This window comes from Melopsittacus undulatus, chromosome 3 (assembly GCF_012275295.1).
Source record: "Melopsittacus undulatus isolate bMelUnd1 chromosome 3, bMelUnd1.mat.Z, whole genome shotgun sequence".
NCBI classification, from domain to species: domain Eukaryota; kingdom Metazoa; phylum Chordata; class Aves; order Psittaciformes; family Psittaculidae; genus Melopsittacus; species Melopsittacus undulatus.
In genome coordinates, this window is record NC_047529.1 from 100,720,102 (window position 1) to 100,744,635 (window position 24,534).

Here is a 24,534-nt window from a genome sequence, read left to right on the forward strand (position 1 = left end):
GGAAAGTGTGACAAAACTACATTATTCTGTTTTTCTGTAGATAGTCCTTATCTATCTATGACATGAAATTCTGAATTGTTACTTGGTTGTGTACAAGTTGAACCTTACTGAATTTTGAGGTAGAACTGTAAAACTCAGTTGTTAAGCAAACCTTCAGCTAATCTGGAAGAGTCTTATTCTAGCCAAAATAACTGAGGAAATAGAAAAATTGTATTTCTGTCTAACTCAAATAATGAGAAAACACAATATAGAAGTACAACTTTTCCCTGGAGAGATGGAGTTTGGAAAGGTGCCACTTCTCAATTTCTCCATTTCCCTGTAAAACTGGAAAAAGCTAGAATTTCAGGTGCCCATATTCGTATCTGCTCATGAACATTTGCTTTAAAGGCTGAATTCAACATGGCTAAATGGCTGAAATTAAAGGGTTCCTCAGTACTTACGTTTCTCACATGAAGAAGGCAGAAGCCTCTGAAGCATCTGTTACGCAAGTCTTTTTCACTGGTGTTAACTTAGAGCACCCAAGTAGGCCTTAAAGACTGTAAAGATCAAAGGGAAATAGCCCAAAGCATCTCCCTCTTTCCTTCAGCTCCCATGAGCCAAATATTACTTCATCAATTACTTAGTAATTCCTGAGACAGATCTCCTGCTGACTATTGACTATGATTCCTGTTTGCAGAGATATTTAGCTAGACAAGTTGAAGCCAGCTACCTATCCAGCCGTTATTCATAGATGACTGCTAAAAGTTGAACTGGCCATGCCTCTGTTCGTCAATATGGTTTATAAACTAGCACAATAAGAGAAACTAAAATTTGGCATTAATTTATGACAGCCCAACAAATTACATCTGTGACTATGAATCACAAACAAAATAAAACAGATAAACAGTTAAGATTTGATAGTAATATTGAAAGAGAAAAACCTATTTCTGATACTCTAATAAAAAGGTGATATTATCTAGCATAAAGGTGATATTGCTATGAATAGTGATGACTGAGCAATTACACAGTTAGCTGAAAAGAGTTCATGTGTACTACCTCCAAAATAAATATTCCATGATGAAACCCGAGTGAATTTAGCCACTAATTTGGTGTTTTTGCAAAGATTTTACTCTGAATGGAAATGTCAGTAATTAAAAAAAAAATTTTGAAAAAAATCTCTAACATACAATATAAACCAAGACTAAGTCAGAGGCTGTCTGAGAGACTGTGGACATGTAATGAAGTAGATGAATATTCATTCATTTTTAATTATTAGTAATCATAACTAGTGACCTAAGTGAGACTCACCCTTTCTATGAAACTCATACATAGCTCCTGAAAAAATAAGTTAGCTGCTAGCCAGCTGAATCACAGAAAGCAAAGAAAGAAGAAAGTGAAAGAAGTTAATGGAGGACAACATAAAGGAAACCAGATTTACATCAGATCTGTAAGCTCGGTAGAATTTTACTACTGGAAATACTGACTAGGATGGGATTTAAAAGCTTCATGCAGTGTGCAATATTAGATCAGAGTGGCTCAGCTGGGAAGATTTCTTGGTAGATTTCAACCAGAAAATGAGATGCATTTTTATCCTCAAACAAATAATGCTAAGAGAGCACAACTGAGCTGAGAAAAAGGATATGGTTAAGTTCTGTGGAAGTCAAGTATAGGAAGTCTAAATTGCAGAAATCTGATTCTGTCTGAGCATAAATAATTTTTTTAAGCAGGTCAACAGTTTTTAATGTACAGAAGAAAAATGAAACAGAATTGCTATGTATTAACTGAAAACTAAACTGTAGATCACCTTACAAAGCCACTTCTCATAGGGAACTGTCCTAATGACATAACTTGAATCTAGTGTCTTTCACTCAAACAATAAGTCAGTAAATGAGCTTCAGAGAGAAATTATCCTTCCCCACTTTTGAAAGCTAGAGATGGTACTGAGTTACAGTACTGAGATATTGCCCCTATAAAGAGCTCTGAAGTAGTAGGTGAAAAGTTCAGTTTCAAAACCAGTATCTCTCTTAGATATGTTTTTTAAAACAAGACAAATGCATTTCACTATTTGATTCAATTAACCGATTATACACAGGCAGTTACAGGAAAAAAGTATACTGCATATATATGACTATGTATATTCACATCTATATGAATAATGTCACAGCCCAAGCAACAGTATGGCTGTTGAAGAGGCTCACTGGCAGTTCAGTATGTAATAATTATAAGAATGATATAATGCATACTCGAAGTCATAAAAAGGTGAGCTGGGGCTCCTGAGGTAATAGGAGCCAAGAGGGAAGCATCAATGTACCTCAAAGGAATTAAGGGTCACCAGCAGGTTGAAGGAGGAGATTCTGCCTCTCTACTCTAGTTCCATGAAACCCCAGCTGAAGCACTGCTTTCAGCTCTGAGGCCCACAACATAGAATCATAGAATCATAGAATAGTTAGGGTTGGAAAGGACCTTAAGATCATCTAGTTCCAACCCCCCTGCCATGGGCAGGGACACCTCACACTAAACCATGCCACCCAAGGCTTCATCCAACCTGACCTTGAACACTGCCAGGGATGGAGCATTCACTACCTCCCTGGGCAACCCATTCCAGTACCTCACCACCCTAACAGTAAAGAATTTCTTCCTTAGATCCAACCTAAACCTCTGCTGTTTAAGTTTCAACCCATCACCCCTTGTCCTATCACCACAGTCCCTAATGAATAGTCCCTCACCAGCATCCCTGTAGGTCCCCTTCAAATACTGGAAGGCTGCTATGAGGTCTCCATGCAGCCTTCTCTTCTCCAGGCTGAACAGCCCCAGCTTTCTCAGCCTGTCTTCATACAGGAGGTGCTCCAGTCCCATGATCATCCTCATGGCCCTCCTCTGCACTTGTTCTAACAGTTCCATGTCCTTTTTATGTTGAGGACACCAGAACTGCACACAATACTCCAAGTGAGGTCTCACGAGAGCAGAGTAGAGGGGCAGGATCACCTCCTTTGACCTGCTGGTCATGCTCCTTTTGATGCAGCCCAGGATACGGTTGGCTTTCTGGGCTGCCAGTGCACACTGAAGCTGGCTCATGTTCATTTTCTCATTGACCAACACCTCCAAGTCCTTCTCCACAGGGCTGCTCTGAATTTCCTTTTTGCCCAACCTGTAGCTGGGCCTGGGATTGCTCTGACCCAGGTGTAGGACCTTGCACTTAGCATGGTTAAACTTCACATAAGAAGGATCTGGAACTCCTGGAGCAAGTTCAGAGTGGGGGCATGAAGATGATGAGAGGGCTGGATCACCTTTCCTTTGAAGACAGGCTGAGATAGTCAGGGTTGTTCAGCCTGGAGAAGAGATAGCTCCAGGGAGATCTTATTGTGGCCTTTGAGTACTTAAAGGGGGCTTGTAAGAAAGATGGGAGAAAACTTTTTGGCAGGGCCTGTTGCAGTAGGACAAGAGGTAATGGTTTTAAACTAAAAGAGAGAAGATTCAGATGAGATGTAATGAAATTTTTTACATTGAGGGTGGTGAAACACTGGCACAGGTTGCTCAGAGAGGTAAATGGCCCAGTTCTTGCAAACATTCAAGGCCAGGTTGGATAGGGCTCTGAGAAACCTGATCTAGTGGAAGGTGTCCCCTCTCATAGCAAGGGGGTTGGACTAGATGACCTTTAAAAGTCCCTTTCAACTCAAACTCTTCTATGATCTTATGATAAATAGCAAGCCAAGAAAATCTACCCAAAATACCCAAAGGAAATAATAAGACAGCTAAAAATAAGCAATTTGTGAACCAAAAACTGTTTGTGGTATGACAGAAGTGGTTATGCAACTATAAACAAAATTATTAACATAAGAGGCCTACATATAAAGGAAAGTTATGGTAACCTTTAAACATGTGGTGTCCACACACTTCTTCCTGTGCAATTTGAACACTGGCTGGGTAACAGAGCTTTTGTGTAACTAGTAGTTCAGAGGCTGCATTCCAAATTACAGACTGGACTTCATATGAATCCATTCTAATGAACTCAGTAAACTTGGACATATAGGCATCTTTGCTAAAAATGACTGCAAATAGCAGGGGAAAGATGTATTCCACCAGGGTATTAACATTCATGTTAGCACTGATTTCAGCAACCAGATGATGCATTTTAGAGAGGGGGTACCCAAGGCATTAGCCTGAATCTCTTTGTTCTTTAGAGAAAGCAAATCTGGCATCACACTTTGTGTGTTCTGCCCAACTGTATTACATGTTCTGAAACCAGAAGGAAATGCTGGTTTGCTTCATAGTAATGACAGATAAATATGGAAGAATTGTGATTAACTAGAGGATATGCAGGACATCCTGTGACCATGAAGTGTTCTGCTCCATAGACAGCAATGCCAGAAAAGACTGCAGTGCAATCATTTATTCAGTGATGATCATCTGACCTACTGATCAGAAGAAATTTAATGCAATTTACTTGGATAAATTCTTACCCACATCCAATATGTTCACAACTGGTGTCCCTGTGGCTATGTTAAACACCCAGGTAGACAGTTAACCAGTTCAGAAAAGTGAGATGCAACAAGATCTTGAGTTAAGTCACAACATGTGGAGATCATTTCTTGCCTCAATCTTATTGAAGTAAATAAGCATAAACCTCAGTGACCTTGAAAGTAATGTATTTTGTGCCTATTAAGTAGGAAAACTGTGTTAAGAAAGCAGACCAAAGCAGAAGAAACTTGGAAAAAAATCCAGGACAGAAAAAAAAGGAAGCTAACAAAACCCCAACCATTAGGAAAAATTTTAGTTACAAGTATAGATTGAGAGATCTGCTTTTGGCATATCCACTCTCACAGCCTTGTATTTCTCCTGCAGTACAAGTAGAGTTAACACAAGAAAAACTGACACCAAAAGAGTACTGTTATCCAATCAACATGGACAAGTGTTGGTGGTTTAATTTCTGAGATGTTTAAAGTCCACTTTGTGGAAATTTATGTTTTCAATGTTTTGCCATTCTCGCAATCTCATCTGGAAGATTCTGAAGTGTTTTGTCACTATTTATAATAAATGTGGAGGTGGAAAGTATTATTTCTGGTTTTGAGTGCAAAACTAACAGAGAGAAGCTGAAATCACTTGGCAAACAAGTTAGGAACAACAGACAAACGCATATGTTAAACATCTTGTAGCTTACAGTCCAACTCAATGCTGAAGCCAGTAAAGCATTTTTGACAATGGAAAGTGCAGTAATTGATTCAGTCACATGGATCTTACTTCCTCTAGATAATTCATGATCATGAATGCCATTACCACATTGCTTCAACATGGTTATGAAGATAAGATGAATAAAACCTTAGGAAACAGGCACTGAGATTCTTTATGCCACTTTCATATCCTATTCAGACTTTTTATTCTGCCAATACTCAGTACCAAGTTATCAATAGAAGTGTGGAATTTCTGGTGTAAAAATACTCACACATTCCTAACCAGACTTATACCATACTATTAGATGTTTGCCTCTAGCAGTATCTTGCTGTGACACTCACCTCTGTTTTAGAAGCTGTTTGTTGTCCTCAGTGGTTACACTGTCAGCATGGTACCGCTTGAAAATTTCAAATGCTTCGTGACATCCAAGTGATATATTTTCTCCTGCCTCAGGAAAAAAAAAGGGAACTACTTCAGAACCATCAAAAGACAGACAATTTGCATTTATTTAACTCCTGTTTAGACAAATATAGCAAGTCAGCCCAAGGGTCTTAAAGCAGCCAGATTACAAATTAGGTGTTTCACCACTGGGAAATAATTTTTGAAAAAAGATTTATCTGACAAATTAATTTTGTTTAATTCCACTTCTCTAAAGTCTGAATGTTTGAGCTGTGTAATTTCTCAAGACAACTTAAAAAGTTGCTACGCAAACCAAACTTTGAAAATTTCAATTGTGAAATAGTGTGAGCCAGAAGTATTTTCACAACAGCAAACCGTAATTTGCTTCCTTATTTCTTTCATCCTTGTTTCATATTGGACTCTAAACATACCTTGAAGAGTGTCAGTATTCTTGAAAGAAAAAAAATCACTCTTCTTTTAATTGCATATTAATGAATGTTTTTCATGCCCTTTGAAGTAAAGTAGGTGTTCTACCTACAAAAATAATTGGTTCCTTCCTTTTATATTTTCAATATGGTGCTTGTTTCCTTTAGTGCACCAGAAGGTCAAGACCTATTTGGCCTTCAAATCTGCTTAAAAATCACTATCATAAAGTATTACTGATATTGTATTGTTGTCTGTATTATTGATAGTTCTGATTTCAAGATGATGAGTAAGAAATAAAAATAATAAACTCCATTATAATACAGTTGCATTAAAAATAATACAATGGTATTATCATTAACAAAAAAACCCAAAGGCTAAGGAGAATGAAAGATTACACTAGCATCTGTGTATCACGAGTACATATATGTCAATAAGTAACCAAGGAGAAAGGATGAGACTTTCACTTAAATAAATTACAGTAATGAAGACAGTCCAGGAGTGGAAAAGGGGATGAACCCCACATTCAAACTGAACGAAAAATAGCTGCATGTCTAATTCAACCTCATGGTTGCAACTTAACTTCAAAATTATATTCCTTAAATAGGAATTTTTTCTCTTTTTCTTTTTTCTTCCCCTGTAGATTCCTTTTTCTGTCCTACTCACAGTCCTTCCTTCCTGCTTCAGAGCTATTGAGACACACAAATCCATTGTGCACAAAAGCTATGAAGTTTCCTAGGTGTTCTGCTGTGCAAGAGGTTTTGACATGTTTTATGCCAATTATGCACAAAGCATATGCTAATTATGGACAGAGCCTTGGGTGGCATGGTTTAGTGTGAGGTGTCCCTGCCTATGGCAGGGGGGTTGGGAATAGATGATCTTAGGGTCCTTTCCAACCCTAACTATTCTATGATTGTGAACGCTTATTGCATACAATTATTACTCTACTACTTGCTTTGCCATTTGGTGCAACTGGGGATAATACACTAACAAAACATACCTAAACAGGTTGGGATATGCAATAGTGGGATAATACACCTTATTAGGGTCTAGATCTGAAAGCTGCATTTTATAGTCACTCCAAATATATTCTGCTTTCTCTTCTCATACTTACATCCTAATACCAGGATTATTCCCATTGGCTTCAGTAAGGTTTATGTGGTGTAAGATACTGTTTACAATGAAGGCTGGTAACAAGAACTAGCACACAGGGGTCAATAACCAGTAAAAGTTTAAAAATCTTTATTCAAAATACAGAAGAAAAATTTGCTCTGTTTCAGTCAAAAGAATCGGCACATCTGTTGATAATTTTAAAATTTTGAGTTGAAAATAGAACCACCAGGAATGTATGAATGGCAAAGCATGCAGAAATGCTCCACCTCTTTTGAATAAGAAAATCAAAGAAAGATACAATGCAGTCTTTACACTGCCCTGTGATCCAAAGGATCAAGAGCATTTAAGAAAATGTATTTTTCTGTGATGATGACCTGAGTATTTAATATTCAAGCTTCTCACTTCCCTTGAATAAAAACATGCAGTTTTGCAAGCAGATTTTTATAGCACATTAATCCCAACACTAATTTTAATATGTAGTCTGAATTTACCCTCTAGAATTGCTTTTGTTGCAGAAAAAGTTCATATTATCTGCAGAAAGCCTGGATAAAAGTCATGACCTGCCCTTACTCACATGTAACACCCCAATGTAAAGTATTTAACCCTTCTGGTAATGTGTTGCCTTTGATAGTAGAAGTGAAAACAGTACAAGTAAGTCTGGAAAACAAAACTATTACAGTGATCATTGCTTCCGCCTGGCAGAAATGCATCAACCAAAATTAAAGGTAATCTGATAATAATTTTCCAGTGTTATATTAAGAGGCAGCAGATTTGTACAGCCAAACAAAGCACACAAAAATAGATGCCCAGAACACTCAGGAAGGGGAAACGTTCTGGCTTATGCAGTCCATTTTAAGAAAATACAGAAATATAAGAAGCAGCAAACAATCACATTCTGAAAACAGTGTCTAAGGAAAGGAGCTTAAAAAGGACTATTAAGATTGTATTTCAGCATAATATGAGCATAAAACAGCTACAGGAGAACATTGCAGCTAGATATTAATACTAGTAAAAGACTGCAAGAAACACTGGAAAGTTAATGGACTGGTTGTGTTTTCCTTCTGCTCAGTAATGAAGATTATTCCTTCTCCACAGATGATGTATCTTCAATCATGCCACTTACATTTTGTAAATAATATCTAATTTTTATAGCAGTTTCACCTTCTCTCAAATGGCCTCCAAGTGCAAAGAGGTACTAGCATTATTGGCATGCTGCTTTTCTTGGACACAATTCAAACAAATAAGCTATATGTTCTTTTAAAACAAGATGCTATTGAATTTCTGTTTATGTCTACCTATTTCTGTAAATTGAAACCTATGTATAGCAATACATAAATGACAAATAAAATCAAAACTGAGAGAAGAAACCATTAATGATAACACATTTTTGGCAAGATAGCCAAACAGTTCAGCTAAAACTGTTAGACTTGTAGAAAATGATTTCTTTTATTCTTAAAGGCCGAACAATTTCTCCTCTCCTTCTTTAGTACTGTGATGTAGTGTTACAAAGTAAATGTTTGAAAATTCTTATCTAAAGAAAAATCATCATATCCTACAGGATGAGAACCAGGAAACACATCATCAGGTCATGACAATGTGAACTGCAATAATCACTACCATAAAAATAACTTAGAACACTGGCAAAAAGACTTTCTTACAATCACATTCATGAAAACTCAGTTGACAGGGTTGCATTAAAAATTGTTAAAATTTGTATCAAATTAATTTTAATTATACCTTTCCTCTTAGGTTGTGCAGATTGGCTTTAATACTAAAGCACTCACAAATATGCCTAACTCGCAAAGTGAAATCTACAGCAGAGCCATCACTAGTTACAGCAAATTCAAACAGCTTCTTCTTGGGAGAACTTGGCTTGACCCACATTCTGAATTAGAATGTTTAAGAATGTTCTCATTAAAGGTTTGATTTCTGTCTGTATTCCCACCCAGTGCACTCCACCAACTTCCACATCAAGAAAAAAGTTATGGTTCAACAGTCTCCTTTCATAAAATGTGAAAATTACAGCTGTCCCACTGGGACTGGGTAAGTCAGAAAGCAGAATGACGATGATGGCTCACAAGCTCTGAACTAGAACAACACGATCAGAAATGACCAGGAAATAGAAAGCTTGATGTAATATTGATAATGGTCTAAAATCTTTAAATTGATATGACTTCAAAATACACTGAAGTAAGGCTTTTGGATGTGGCTGATTACTTTCTGACATGATATGAAAAGATCAAAGTACACCTACAGCTGGTAGAAGCCTGCATTTCAGCAAAGCCCCTGGCATATATTACACACCCTATTCTATCAGTAACTAAATTAGAGATCATTTATTCTATGCTGTTACATATATAAATACTATTTCCAGCTATCTTAGGCAACAACTGTTTAGTGCCTCACCAACTTTAATTAAGAAAATAAGTCAAAGGAACATGTAGAGTATAGTGTGGCACTGGATGCTTAACTGACAGCAGAGAAATTATAGGGTTGAATGCTAATTTTAAGTTAAATAGTATCCACTGGGATTACTGAAGTACTATATCTGAGTAGGTAGGACCATGCAAGTGTATAAACTTAGACCTTATTTTGTTGCTATAAGTGATCAAACATGGTTGTACATATTTAAATTACCATATGGTTTTTTTAAATGTATCCAACTCCCACAAAAACTACTGCAGCTTGCGTTAGTGCACAGTTTACAAATACTGGACAATTTATGAGGAATTTATTTTAGTGTTTTTACATAAAGATTTCAAGAGTGCTCAAACTGTAAATAACACTCCCAGACCACTATGTCTGCCCACCTTCTTTTTTTTTTTCTTTTTGTTGAAAAAGGGTTTATTGCTCAGAGGGAGAAGACCTCCTAAAGTTTAATGTGTGAAAACATTCACATGCTCTTCAGTTAAGACCATCAAACAACAGCATGAAATTGTTATCTTCCCTGTCAGAAAACAGAATCACACTGCCTCCTTGCAACCCTACCTTGAAACCAGGTTTTGGTCCTGGTATGGGAGCTCCAACGGGGTTCCAGCAGCCCTTATGCCAGAGGCTGACAGTTTAAACTGCAAAAGGATGGACAACAACTCTCCAAGAGAGAAGAATTAAGGTTGCAAGTTGAGCTGTTGTGAGGGAGGAACATTAAGACTGTTAACAAAAGCAAACTCTTGGGAACAGCTGTTCAGACCATGTATTGTGATGAGAAAGGCATCTGCACGCATATCTGCTTTGCAGAAAATACGTTTTCACAGTAAAAAAACTTTGTGTTTCCATTCCTACCAAGTGCTCTATAAGACAAGAATTTTCAGTATTCACCGAATGAGAATTTTGCCACTAAAATCAGTAGGAGAAAAAAGTCCCCTTGGCTCAAGGACAACTCTCATTCAAGCGAGGGTTCTCTGAAGTTTCAGTATAGTAGGTAGTGTAAATTGTGAATCTTCATGCTTACAGAGGACTGCCATCAAGTCATTACAATGTGAACTGGAATACCCATTGCATAAAAATAATTAATTTTTTATCAAGTATGAACAAAGGAACTGTGAACACTTCCAAATGAGAACAAACAAAAATTATCTTTTAAGTCTTCGTAAGAGAACTAAGGTATTGGAAGTGTTTGCATGTAAGCATCATTTATACATCTTTACCAGGATCCCTCAAGATATCAGTCATCTGTTCAGGATGAAAAAGAGTAGATGTAACAGAGTTTGGGAATAATGAATCAACAGAGAATAAATACTCAATAGTAGGAAAATAAAAAAAAATAAAAAAAATACTTCCCCACTGTAAAGCTCAGCTAAATTCTTCATGATATATATATATATTACATATGGCTACCTTCCTTATACTGTAATTAAAAAATGGGACAGACATAAAAAAATGTTACTTGTTGTACCCCTGCAGTGTTGAACTGTAAAATAAAGTCTTTGGGAAGTCAAAAGCCTCAAAGGAAAGACAGAATATTCAGACTTAATAAACTAAATAATACATTGATATAATTTAATTTCTCTGGCTCTGGAGTTTACTTGTTTATTACAGGTGAGGAAGAGTAAAATGAACCATTCCTTGGGATTGTGAGCATGTTTACTGCGGTACTGAACATTGACCTAGGCAGGTCAGGTTGCATTCTGCAAGTGAAAATTTCTACTGTGCAAACCCTTGAATTAATTTGTACACAGGCCATTTACCTAGGCTCCGTTTTACCCACCTAAAGTTAACTGGCAAGACAAACTATTCTATATATGCTGAAATGATTTGTAAACAAAAGAGAAGTCACCCCTAAGTTAAACATTGTAAATACCTAACAGCAAAGAACAAACTTGTACAGGATTGTGTCAGACACAAATCAAAGACAAGTACCATCTCTATGGCAATGTATATTTCTAGAGGATATGTGATATTGCTTTAAAATTAAAATAAAAGAACAAAAATGAAATGTTGCATACAATGCCAACTTGTGAAAGCCAATTCATATTAAGGTCAACTGACATGCTTCCAAAAAGAAAAACCTAACCAACCACTTACAAGAACTCCACTGGGAATATTTTTTTTACATTAATTAATATTCTTCTGTAAGAGTAGTAAGGCAAATATTGAACTGTAGTCCTAAACAAAATTTAAATTAAATACAAACTTAATTGAAAACAAGATTAAATTGGGTATTTTAAGATTGTCCAAGGTGCAGAACAACAAAACTCCAAATGGGATATGATAGCTGAATTCCATTGTGTTAACTTTCCTCAGTTTCATTATTTTAAGAAATCTCAGGTAACAATACAGGTAAGAAAAATATTTTTCATATTAACCCAGCAGTAGGTTTTCAGCAGCTATACTTCTGCAACAAAAGCCACTTGTTCTTAAATGTCTAATGATAGTCAGAAACGCAAATTGAAACTTCCTTACTGACATGTGGCAAATCTGATACCACAGACTGAACCTCAGAATCACAGAATGATCTAAATCTGAAAGGACTGAAACTATTGAAAACTCCCTCATTTTCTTCTTCTGGAAAATCAGTATATTACTTTGTCTACCTGTTAAACTTTGCAAAGCACAAGGTTAACGAGAATAAAAGAAAACCGCTAATAGCACCATCACCTTCCCCTGATACAGTACATATTTTCCTAGGATGTGGTAGACCCAGTTAAGAGACTCATTTTGGTCTGCTTCTGCTTCTGTTTAGTTATAGGTTCTTAATCATTTCTCATATTACACAGCATGGACTTAAAGTCCTGTAGAGTATCTGTGCTAGCATGAATTACAGTGTATCTACTGTTGAGTTACCTTGTTAAACTTTAAAACTTTTCTTTAAAGAACCAGTGGACAGCAGATTTATCAAATTTAAAGTGGGAGCAGAGGAGCTGAGGGTGCAGATTGAGGCTACTTAGTACGAACATAGTATTTGCAGATATCAGAAGTGAGGAATGAAGTAGTGTATGTATTTATATAAACAAGTTTTTCCTCGTATTCTGATACCAATATTATTGCAGAAATATTGTGCGTTTCACGTATGACAGCTTGTATGTCTCAAGAAGAAAAACCAATTCAGCTGCTATTTGCAACCATTTACTTCTTTATCACTGCCTGTCAGATCATATTTGATTGTATAATACAAACATTGAAAGTCCTTAATTAGCAGTCACAAAGAGAGCTTGAAATGAAGCATGGTAGGCTTGGCAGAAGGTCAGTGGGTGGACACAAAGGAAAATATGAAGTTAAAACCGCAAGATGTTTAGGAGACCCACCCAACAGTGATGCCACTTCTAAATAAAAAAGAATCACTTTTGCTTATGCCAGAATCACAAATTTCAGATAACTTCTCATAAACCAAGACATATATCTTCTACTGCATTGTGCATTGAACACTGAAAATTAGAAATAGCCTGTGCATTTTCCTCTCTTTGTAGGAGTCTAAATCAGTTCCCTTCAAGAGCTGATGAATTTGTAAAAATGTCACTAAATATAAGAAAAGGTCAATACATTAGGCACTTCAGTCACCCATCGACTTTAAATTAGACTACTGCGCTTAAGATGAAGATCTCAATTAAGACTGAATAATTTAAAATTAAATGTATCTGTTTTGACATGTTTTATACGCCTCCTGTGTTGCAGTAGCAACATCTGCAGCTTCTGGTTTAGACCTGAGAAAGCACTTTTACGTTCAAAAACTTGTCTCCCTTGTTCAACTAGACTAAAATGTTCTAAAAAAAGATAGCATACTCTCAACAAAATCTGACTCATTTACATGTTCTATCCTTATTTGAATGATAGATATAGTATTTAAATTCTCCTTGTCCATATATCTTTCTCAGTTTTAGAAAAATTACTCTGAATGGTGGGATAAAAGAACATTTTAAGAGCTTTACCAAATGACAACCTACATCAACAGAATCATGACAGCTTGGACCAAATGCAAGTGAATTTTTTTTTAGGGACATCTGTAGAGATCTGTATATATTTTTGGTGCATGAAAAATTGTCTCCACTACCAGTCTTGCTGGTAACACCATAAACCACAAAAGAGGCATATTTCATTGTCAGAGCAGTTTAGCAGAGAGAAAAAGGACTTGTTACAAACATCAATCTGGTTTTGGAAACTCACTACACTTTTAATGTCATATAGCATTTTATCTTCATTCTTTATTAAGATACTGAGGTTTTCTGAAGTAGAAGTCTGTATGCACTACATCTTAGGTAGACAAGGAAAAATAATCTTAATTTCAGGCTATAAACTACAGGAGTTCAGGAGCTGCTGTTTTGTTTTGGCTTGTTGGGGTATTTTTCCCCCAGCAAGAAATCCAGAACCAACAGAATGGGGTATGCTGAGGTAGCCAGCTGAGAGAAGAAACCATGAGATATACTCCATGGTAAGCTATCTCTTCTTACCAATCAACAACCTAGAACTTTTAAAATTTGCTATTTATTTACATTCAAGGTGAGTTAGCTTTACCAGTCCTTTTGCTTTTTCCTTTTGGCAGCTGAACATTGGCAATTAAGAAATGAGTGGAATATCTTCGTAAAAGAAAGAACTGATTCTTGATCTGTTGAAGCTTTATTGGAGTTTGCCTCTGAGAATGAGCATGGCAGCCTGTTGTGTACTGTTGTTCAGATTTTAAAAAGTAATTAGGCATGTTATTCCTCAGCAACAACTACAATAAATTTCAAGGACTCTGCTACTGAAGAAGCACTTTTTCCCTTCCTGAACAAGTCATGCAATTGTTATATTACAGACAGCAACCCCTCTTTCTCATGTCATTGCTGATGTCTTAAATAACAGTGGTCAAAGCAGTCAATGTATATTTACTGTACTCTAAATATACACACAAAATTGAGCCTTCAGGAATTTTAACTAATCTTCTCAGAACTGAGAACTTCTAGACATGTGATAAGCTCCAGAAGTTCAGCACAGTCAAAGTGGGAGTTCTGTACATATACAACAGCAGTTTTGAGAACAACTGCCTGACTTTGCTCAGATGCCTGCATGCACCTACCCTGACTCTAAGCTATTGACTTCTCTGTGGAATTAAGCATATTATGCCCCTTGTGTTACAGAAAGGGTGCATTTTAGTAAGCCTAAATAAGTTGGTAGTGCATGTAGAAAGAGAATTATTATTGCCAATACCTTTAATATATATATTTAATTTTTACCTGTAATGGTTTTGAAATAGGAGCCAAAGTAGAAAAGGAGATAACAATAGAACCTGGACTTATACAGAAAAATAAATTGTCTAACTCCTTTCTTGAATTTTCACTTCAGCTTTTCAGAACTTTGTCAATTTGTTACAAAACTTTACCTACCATTACCTAAGACTTCATCTCATTATTTTGCACTTTTCTCAGCTGATAAAGGTTTTTTACTTCTCTTTAAAACTCTTGTGACCATATATATTTTATCTTGAATGAAAAAAAAAGAAACCAATTATCTTGAAGGATTGAATTGGAAACACAAAAAATGCAACACTGTAAAAAATAAGAAAAAAGATTCTTACTGCTGTAAGAATTTTTTTTTACACCAGTTTTTGCTTTAGAATCAGTGTTAACATAGTCTAGAAGAATGAAGAGTTTTTAACAAAATTACATCTTTAATAAAAAATCATGCATGTATACTGAATGGAAATACTGCTTTTATAACCAAAAATGTAACTGACAACAACTCTGTGACAACTAGGCCTTGCAGGATTTTTTTTCTTTCTAGGTATATAAATTAATATGACATTAATTATTGTTACTGAATATCTACTTACATGCTTCTAAGTTCCTGTTGTGACAACAGTGTTCCTACCATCTGATAGGATGAGATCCCTCTTTCTTTACTTTAGGTATGACAGTGCTCTCTCTCTGGCAATTTCACAACAGGGATTAAAAACTGTCATTGTAAAGCCACAGGACAACTGCAGAAGTTTAACTGTGTTAAATATATCTCAATGCTTTTTAAGAAGGAACTACTATTTAGTAATAAGAGCTTTTATGTATTGAGTTTAGAGATAAAAGACTATAAGCATTCTAAAAATACTGGACAACTATTTCCCAAAAGTGCAGGTGAAATCCTGCCACTGAAATGATTACGATACCTTCTCTGAGGGCTGGTCCACTGCAGAGAATGAATTTAACTGTCTTACCAAAGGGGAATGAATATGCAGAGACAGCTAAGATCTCATAATTGCTGCTAATCTGACCAAAACATCTGTTTTATTCACATTATTTTCTGTACTTAGAGAAAACATTAGAAAATAATCACAGCAGGGTTTACAAATATCATTTTGAAACAAAAGTATACATACTAACGCTAAATTTAATCCCAGATACTTCACTATGGTACAATTAATTTAAGTTTTTGATGAAGTTTCCATCTTAAATTGTCCCTAGAGGCAGGAAGTGCCTTTTATTCTGTGGCTACTGGTTGGTGCAACCTATTCCATAAACGGTAGATCCTGCTGCCATAACAACAAATATCTACATTCAGCAAAATAATTGTATTTATGTGCAGCAATCATTCCCCATGAAATAAAAGCCAGAGAGGAACTTGATATTACAGTGTGGTAAAATAAAGCCTAGGATTTGGAAATATCTATTTGCTTATAATAATTCACAGAATGTTTGTTTTTCAGAAGCCTATCAGTGCATTTGTAGCAATTTCTTGACCATTACTTATTTTGTCTTACTGGAGGATGACTATAGAAATACATCTTTTAAATTCCACGAGCCAGGGAAAGATAATAGTGGTTGCAGATCACTTACTATTAGATTAATATCTACACTACACGATTAAACATTTTTTGCCATCCTCAACACTGATGATAAAAAGTAAATTAATTTAGAAGCTATATTCCTGATCCTGCAACTAAACATGCAGTGCCATCTTTTTTCCCCCCAAGTACGGTCACAGACGTCAGAGACACAGCTGACACATATGTATGAATAAGCACAGAGATTCAAAATCTTTCTCCCTTCTGACAAGTAAAAAAATATCTCTACTATTAGAAGGCAACTTTCGTTATTCAAAATACAAATTATTTTATAAAATGTGTAGAACTGCACAATAACACGCAACACATTTCATATTACTTGAAAATGTTCTCTACAGAGTCCACTCCTACAGTTTTACTGTCAGCTTTAGTTATTCTGAGCATAGCTTGGTCAGTACATAAAAAGAGAAAACTAATTATTCTTAAGATGCCTAGTATGTCTATTGTATTAATATAGAGAATAATAAAAGTAGTCAAGTAATCTGTGTTCTTCTACATTTTACTTATTGTCTTTCATTTCTGTGGTTCAAAGAACAGTTTAACCCAAACTGATGACACTCATTAATATCATTATAAAGCCTCAATGATATTTAATGACAAAAGAGATATTAATGTCAAAAATTAGTATTTTTCTCATTAATGCGATATTAATGACAAAAGTGATTGCTCACAGAGACAAGATTCCCCTGTTGTCTCTCTGACTCATCACACGACAGAGGTTTTCTAGTGAAAGTTCAGTGGTCTCTGTAGCTTATATTATGAAATTTGAGTTAAAAAAAATGATGTAATGAAACATACTTGAGTGAAAATCCATTTCATATTTGCACAATTCCCACTGTGAAAAGCTATTTTTTCAATTCCTTTTTAACAAAAATTTGTAACCAACTGAACTATAGAATTAATACACAGTAAAGGATCAAAAGATAACTTTTGCACCAATAACCCAATAACCTCTGTAGCTCTAAATCTGCTTATGTCAAGACACAGAATTAAGAGTGTTTTTGCCCCTTGAAATCTGTTGAAATAAGTGACCATATCTAGAAAAACAGCATAATTCTTCCTGAATGCCAACTACGTCTATTTGATGGCTTTAAACTGCTTGTTTTCCTTAAGATCAAAATGGGACAATATATTATGGAAATTCCTTGTCATACAAGCTTACTTCAATATTAAATGTGCTATATCTTTGAGCCGCAAACTTTAGGTTTTAGTTAATTAAATAAACCTGCTGAAAATCAAAAGGATATTTGCCTGGAATTCTGACTTTTTCTGCTGTGATTCCCCTATGTAAAGCTGTTTTAACACTCCTGACACAAAACTGAGACATTCTTCTGTTTCCAAACAGCGGTCATTGTTCAAACTGATGTCACTGTCTCTCTGTACACTTGAAGATTAAGGGAAATTTCTGCAATATTTAGAATTATTTCTCCCCAGCACTAAAGCTGGATACACATAGCACAAATATGAGTATTTAAAATGTGGAGGTATTGCAGAAGAAAGGATTCATAATAAAAAATACATTAATTTTTAACTCAGAATCAGCAGCTGTACTAAGTTGTTTCATATATAGTCTGTATATTAGTACCCAATTAAATCTATTACTAAAAGGTATGTTCTGGTTTCCCCATTATTTGTGAACTTCATAGCATTTTTTCTGACACTACATATTCCTTTAAGTACCTACTTTTCTCTCTAAGCTTCAGGATTTTGTAATATAATTTATAAGAAAACAGTAAATTTTTCAAGATTACTATCTGATGTATCACAGTATGGCTCCTTGTTATTACATTTTTCAATGTACTGTTTTCCCTATTAGCAGTTATAAAATAGCCCCTCATTTGCAATAACTGTTTCAAAAAAAAACCATTTGATACAAACCAGCTTTTGAACTACTGCTTTTCAAGCATCTGAAAAAGATCTTGTTGAAAGATCTTGTCATCTGATAAAAGATGAGTTGATCCTAAGATTAAGAGCATAGGAAGGTGAAGGCTATGATTATATTACAGGCAAGAGCCTGAAAAGTAGCAGCTGATCAGTAGAGTATGCTTAATGTTACAACAACTCATGTCTCTTTTTTAACTGAAAATTATACCTGACAACATTTATTCTCTTTTAATTTGGGGGGGGGGGGGGGGTGGAGGTGGTGGTGGTTAATTATTTCTATAACCTGTGTGGTCATACAACACATTTTCCTGTATCTCAACTACTTTATGGCAGCCTTGCCAAGAAACACTAAATGCTGTCTTGTTTTCTCCTGACATAAAATGGACCACTGCAAAATGGACCCTAGTAAAGATAATAGTTTCAGTTATTAATGTACAATTATGCTCGATAGAATTTTAATATTAATTTTATTATATATGGAAACTACCAATTTGAAAAAAAAAAAAAAATTATTGTGACTATATGTAGAAAAAATGGAGCTTGATGTTTTGGGCCGACTTCTTTTCAGAGGCTTTTAGGGGTGATCTCTCCTCTACCGCTTAACATCCCTCTTTGCACTTTATTTCCTAAGGTCCATATTTTGCAAAAAAAGCAGATTCCAGGAAATGAAGTTACTTGTTTGGATACAACAGCCAAATCCACTTCCTGTATGCACTTGGCAGAAATGCTTGGGTAAAAAAAGCCTTATGAAATTTTTCAGTCCAACCAAGCTGGGCATTCCATTCAGCCACATAGAAACTCGATTTAGACCCAGAACTGTATGCCTGTGTTATATATTTGACTACTCAAAGTATTACAGTCCAGTAATAATAAATTCAATTTTACATTTGTCAGAAAAAATAGCATCAAACAGATTCCAAACAACTAACACATTGACTACTTGATCCATTTTTAGTATTTTGCTATTTTTCCTCTCTTCTCCCTGTACCACCTGGCACGTGATTGCACTGTAAAGAGTAACTTCTGAAAAGTCTGCAAAAAGGCCATTGATTGGAATATGGAATAACATAGCTACTGTTATATTTGGCATTGATAATGTTTACTTCTCACTCAGAAGATAGAAAAGGAAAATTTTATGAGAAAGCATTGATAATGTACACATGGGCTGCTGTAACAGAAAAGCATGAAATACATGATATTCATCAGATAAACTGAACAGGCTGTCAATGACTGAATTATATTTTTTTGGACTTTGTTTCAATAGGCCTTGCCCTGCACAATCTCTAGTATGACAAATTTCTGTCTCCAACTGTAACTGCACAATTTTCCTAAACCAGGTGGTTAAAAGTATACATAAAGGAAAAAGTAATCTGCTATTAATCTGATTGGTTTTGCTCCAGACCACTCTCTTTAAAGCTAAAAAATTTGCCTAAGGTATCACAGTTAGATAAGGAGCATTTTAAAATTTTAACTCTTCTTCCTACAGCCCCCCTAATTTAGAGAAGCTCCATTAAACTTAAAAAGTGCCCCAGCTCAGGCCCCTGTCTTTGAGCCTTCAGTTTGTTTAGGGGGTAACAGATAAATAAATGAAAATAAGCATTCACTTCCCATGTACTGTTTTTGCTTTATTACAAGTGTAATTTCAAAAGTATCACCATACTTTCTCTCTAGCCATTTTTCATTTAACAATTTTCTTGGGTTCACTTTTCATTTTCTAGTATCTTGCTTTAACCCAGCCTACAGTCTCTCCCCAGCTTCATTAGGAATACATCCTAAGCCATAAGTCTCTTTGTCTTTTTCTTCCCTAGTTATTAAAAATAACTCAAATCCATTTCTGCCTTTTTAACACTTCCAAATCAATTTTTTCTTTCCACAGCTTAGATAGTCAACTGTGAGGCACAAAAAACATTGTAATATCAATTGCTACTACTGTCTATTCCTACTAGTTTCCTGGCAGCCACAGTATTTTCACAAGAAAGACACAAAGTAATATTCAGAAACACATTTGCTAGTTGCAACCAGCACATGGTTTCTCAATGTACTCCACCAAACAGATCAGATTCCTGACATTTGAATAAAAGAAGCCTAGAAACAGTATGAGAGGGAAAATAAAAAGGCCTATAATCTTTTCCCTTACTCATTTTTTGAGTCCCCCCCCTCCACTGCTTTAGACATTATCATAGGAATTTAAAACTCAATGAGTTTATTTACTCAAAAGACCAAAACAAGACCCAATTCACCCAGGATTTTTTTAGACCTAAATATAAATTCAATTATTTAATATTAAAAACCTCAGTTAACAAGTTCACTCATAGGAATATAGAAACATATATGTCCTCTAATAGTTGGCACTCTTCAATCTATTCCTCCCTTCTAAAATTCAGAGAAAAGCAGACTTGGAACAGTTTGGAATGCTAGTACTAGAAAGCTCTGGGGCACTTCACGAGAAAGCCAATAGAAAACACACTTCTGAAACAATGGCCTGGCCAAAGATCTTTGCTTTTGCAGTAGATGCAACTTCTAACATTCAGAAAAAGTGATTGGCCAAGTACACATATAGAATTATAATAGCAACTAAAACCTAGAAGAACTACTAAATTGTTTGCTTTAATCCTTTAGCTAAACACTATTAATAAGACACCAACAAAAAAACTGAGCCACAAGTTATCAAACACCAGTCTGTGTTGGGGCTTTAGACATTCCTATGAAGTAACCAATGCAGGTTATTTCCAGCATTTTTATGCCCAGAAGGGGGTGCTATCTGTTTTGGCAGTGGCACAGGAACTTGTGTCCTTACAACATCAACGTTTAGGCACTTTTCTGATGTACCGCTATGATATCCCCCCAGGAATACAAACCTTACAGGAAAAATATTTAGAAATTCTTAAGAAAAATAAAAATATAAAGAAGTTACACAAGCTGTCAAGGCAATTGAAATATAAAGGCCTCGAATGAGATCTCCTGAAGATCTGCAGTATACATGACAAAACCCATCACTCAGCATAACAATAAACCATGAATAACATCTTAGGGTATATTCTCCTACTGCCTGTCCTCTGGAAGCAAATACATCATAAACAGGGAATGGAAAATGCATTTACTTTTATTCTTAGGGAAAACAGATACACAAACACTTTCAAAAAGAAAAATATTCTTTGCAAAAAAAAGATTTTTATCACTTTGCCACTTTAACACTTGGAGACATCCTGGATAACATTTTCTCTGTTGGAAAAAGTTAGTCGCACATTGACTTTACTGTTTTAAAGACAGTGATTTTGAGAGAGAATTAGTTACTGCTTCAAACTTCATTTTTACATCCCTTTCACTGATAGAGATGAATTCAAAAGACTGTTTTCAGTGTAGTTCAGTAGATGGTTACACCTATAGATTTGTAAGACCAGTCCTACAATGAAAATCAGTAAGAGGTTTTACTTGATCTAGAATTAAAAGTTACCAAGCTTACTGCATCACATCATGGAAAAACAAATGTCACTTCAACTACAATTGTATTGCTCATCTCCAATAATCTGTTTACTCTTTCACACAAAATCAAACAATAGCCCAAATTTTCTCAAATTAACCTAAACACTGCATAACTCCCATAGCATAATTTGTGCTTCTAAAATTATGTTTATGAACTTACAATAGTAGCTGAAAACAAACAAAGCAAAGGCATAGTTACTAAATAGTTGTTCCACGAGTTAAAACTGTAAAAGACAGAAAGACAATACATCAGAGATAAGTGAATGCACAATGTTTAATTTTTTTCAGCAAAAGCATTCAAAACTTGAGAGCTCATTCTTACTGAGGAAAAAGTCACAGCTCCACCAATCACAATGGAAAAATTGTACAATAACAGAAGCATGAAAATGGCCTGAAACATTGAAACTTATCTTGTTAAATGTATTGCAAATATCAGGAAAAAGTAGGGGTTTGTGGGATATTTCCAATAATATCTAGTTTGGTTTTAATTTAAATATGCTGAAACTAGTCTCTGAAGACAGTATCTGTTTCTGTTAGGAACAAGATGTGAAAAGGCATTTTTTATATTAAATACACAAGCAAAAGCAAAACAGGGCTCTAGACTATTCTATTATTTAGCAGAATTAGCAGTATCTACACAGAAATAGCTAAAGATTAAACTAATAGAAAGACCTAATCTTTTGTATTTTGTATGCATGCATACATAATGTGCATGTACTGGCTCTATTAAAAGGCACCACAGTCTCTTGGGACTGATGTTCATGGTAATAACAACATGGAAGTTTTACAGATGCATTTGCCAAACCTGACAGTCAATCTATAAAGGAATTCAATCACTCTTCTAGTACACAGAAACTTTCATAAGCATATTTTACCTCTAAAATATCAAGAGCTGAAGAGCTTCAGTCACAAAAAACATCTTTAAGGAATTAGTCTGAAGTATCCAATAGCATTTTTAGACAGCCAAAATATGGCTAATGAATCAGGAAGCCAAGAAGATTTGAAATAGTAGAGAACTTCCAGGGAACACTAGGTTACATTTAAGCAGACTAATCTGGATAAGAGAACAGTAAACTAGCATAAAAATACTGGAAAGTATCCCCATCTAAACCGACTCAAGAGGAGGGCAGTAAAAACTGCCAAAAGCATCTTTAACAAGCTTCCAAACATACGTTCCACATCAGAAGAGATTCCCAGCTGAGAAGTGGAAAGAAAGACATGATGGGCATCTCAGAAGAACCAGAAATCTTTTGTAAAACTAAATAAATGTGGAGAAAGAAAAAGCTGTTGATGGTCATATAAGCAATATGTGGTTTTACATAACAGCATTCTCAACATATAAGATAATTAAGTTTCAACATCTCTGAAAAATTAATGAAAATACTGTAATAAACCACTCCCCACTCTCATTAATCCTTACAACTTAGAAAATCTCCCTTTGATGTTGCAAATGGAGACTTAGCTCCAAAAAGCAAAATCTGGGCTTCATTGCTTAAAAATAACTCTGTTCATATTTATAAACAGTTAGGATGACAAAAATTTTAACACACAGCTCTTTATCATGGAATACCAATTGCAAGAGCTCGTTTAACTTTAAACTTACAACATGTATTTATATTTCTTAGTAACAAAGAATAGTCATCTGTTGTTGCTTACATAGATGTTTCTACAGAGCCTCAAACTTCTTAATGCTTTCTCTTTTTACTGTACACTAATCTCAGTGAGTTTAGTTCAAAGTCTGCACTCAAGAAAACTCACAGTGGACTCACTGTGAATTCTGACAAAATAAAGCTCTTGGAAGCAGTACCCATAGAAAAACAGATTTTGAAAAAAAACAACCAACCAAAAAAAGCAAAACCCAAAAGTTAGTCACGTCTCCTATAAATTCAGAGTTAGTCTTCTTGGTATTTACTGCAATCAATGTACTTTTAAAGAGATTTACTTTGTTCTAAAAACTACTTTGAATTTTAGTTTTTATTTTTTGTTCATTTTACAGTGTTAAAAATGGAAATAAAACTGTGATTTTTAAGACAGTCAAGGTTAACAAAAAAGTAAAAGCACATGACAAATTAAAAACTTGCCACAGTTAGATGCTACAAAACGTGAGCCTGAAGATAAATATGCCCTCATATTTATAAGGAAGAAATTCTTTACTGTGAGGGTGGTGAGGTGCTGGAATGGGTTGCCCAGGGAGGTAGTGAATGCTCCATCCCTGGCAGTGTTCAAGACCAGGTTGGATGAAGCCTTGGGTTATATGGTTTAGTGTGAGGTGTCCTTGCCCATGGCAGTGGGGTTGGAACTAGATGATCTTAAGGTCCTTTCCAACCCTAACTATTCTATGAGTCTATGATTCTATGATTTATGATATAAATTGGAGCCATAGCAATACATATTTTATCTGGTGCCTTGAGATACCAGAAAATAACTTTGTTAAACTTAGAAGAAGCAAAGTCCTATAAAATTGTTCAAAAGCACATGCTGTTAACACTAATTGAATTTATTTTGAAGGCTTTTTAAAATGCCTAAAACTTCAGCAGTGAACTCTAATACTTCCTGCTCGGTCCTTTAACTTGGTAATAATGAAAAATTTATTGTAGCAAATAATCTCTTTACCTTATAGAAGACATTTAATACTCAAGAAATTAGCAAAACAACACATCTTATTTTAAATATTAGCTAAAAAAAGTTTAACAGTAGCAATGAGATATTCACTATGTTTTATTAGGAACTGGTTTAAGTTCAGCTGGAGAGAAAATTTAATTTATACATTTTCTGACTAATGAGGAAGACCAAGAGTAAGTATGAACAACACCCTCAATGAACCAGCGAGCTGTTTTGCT

The 24,534-nt window shown here is 35.2% G+C and overlaps 1 protein-coding gene across 1 annotated transcript in view; it reads right to left on the reverse strand.

Moving 5' to 3' along the window:
- KIF6 (kinesin family member 6) overlaps nt 1-24,534 on the reverse strand; it is a 141,516-nt gene that overhangs the window by 47,568 nt on the left and 69,414 nt on the right. Inside the window, exons 13-14 of the mRNA XM_034060937.1 lie at nt 14,270-14,286; nt 5,490-5,592 (exon numbers count right to left, since the gene is read on the reverse strand). Coding sequence (XP_033916828.1) covers nt 5,490-5,592; nt 14,270-14,286 — 120 coding nt within the window. The remainder of the gene's footprint in view (nt 1-5,489; nt 5,593-14,269; nt 14,287-24,534) is intronic.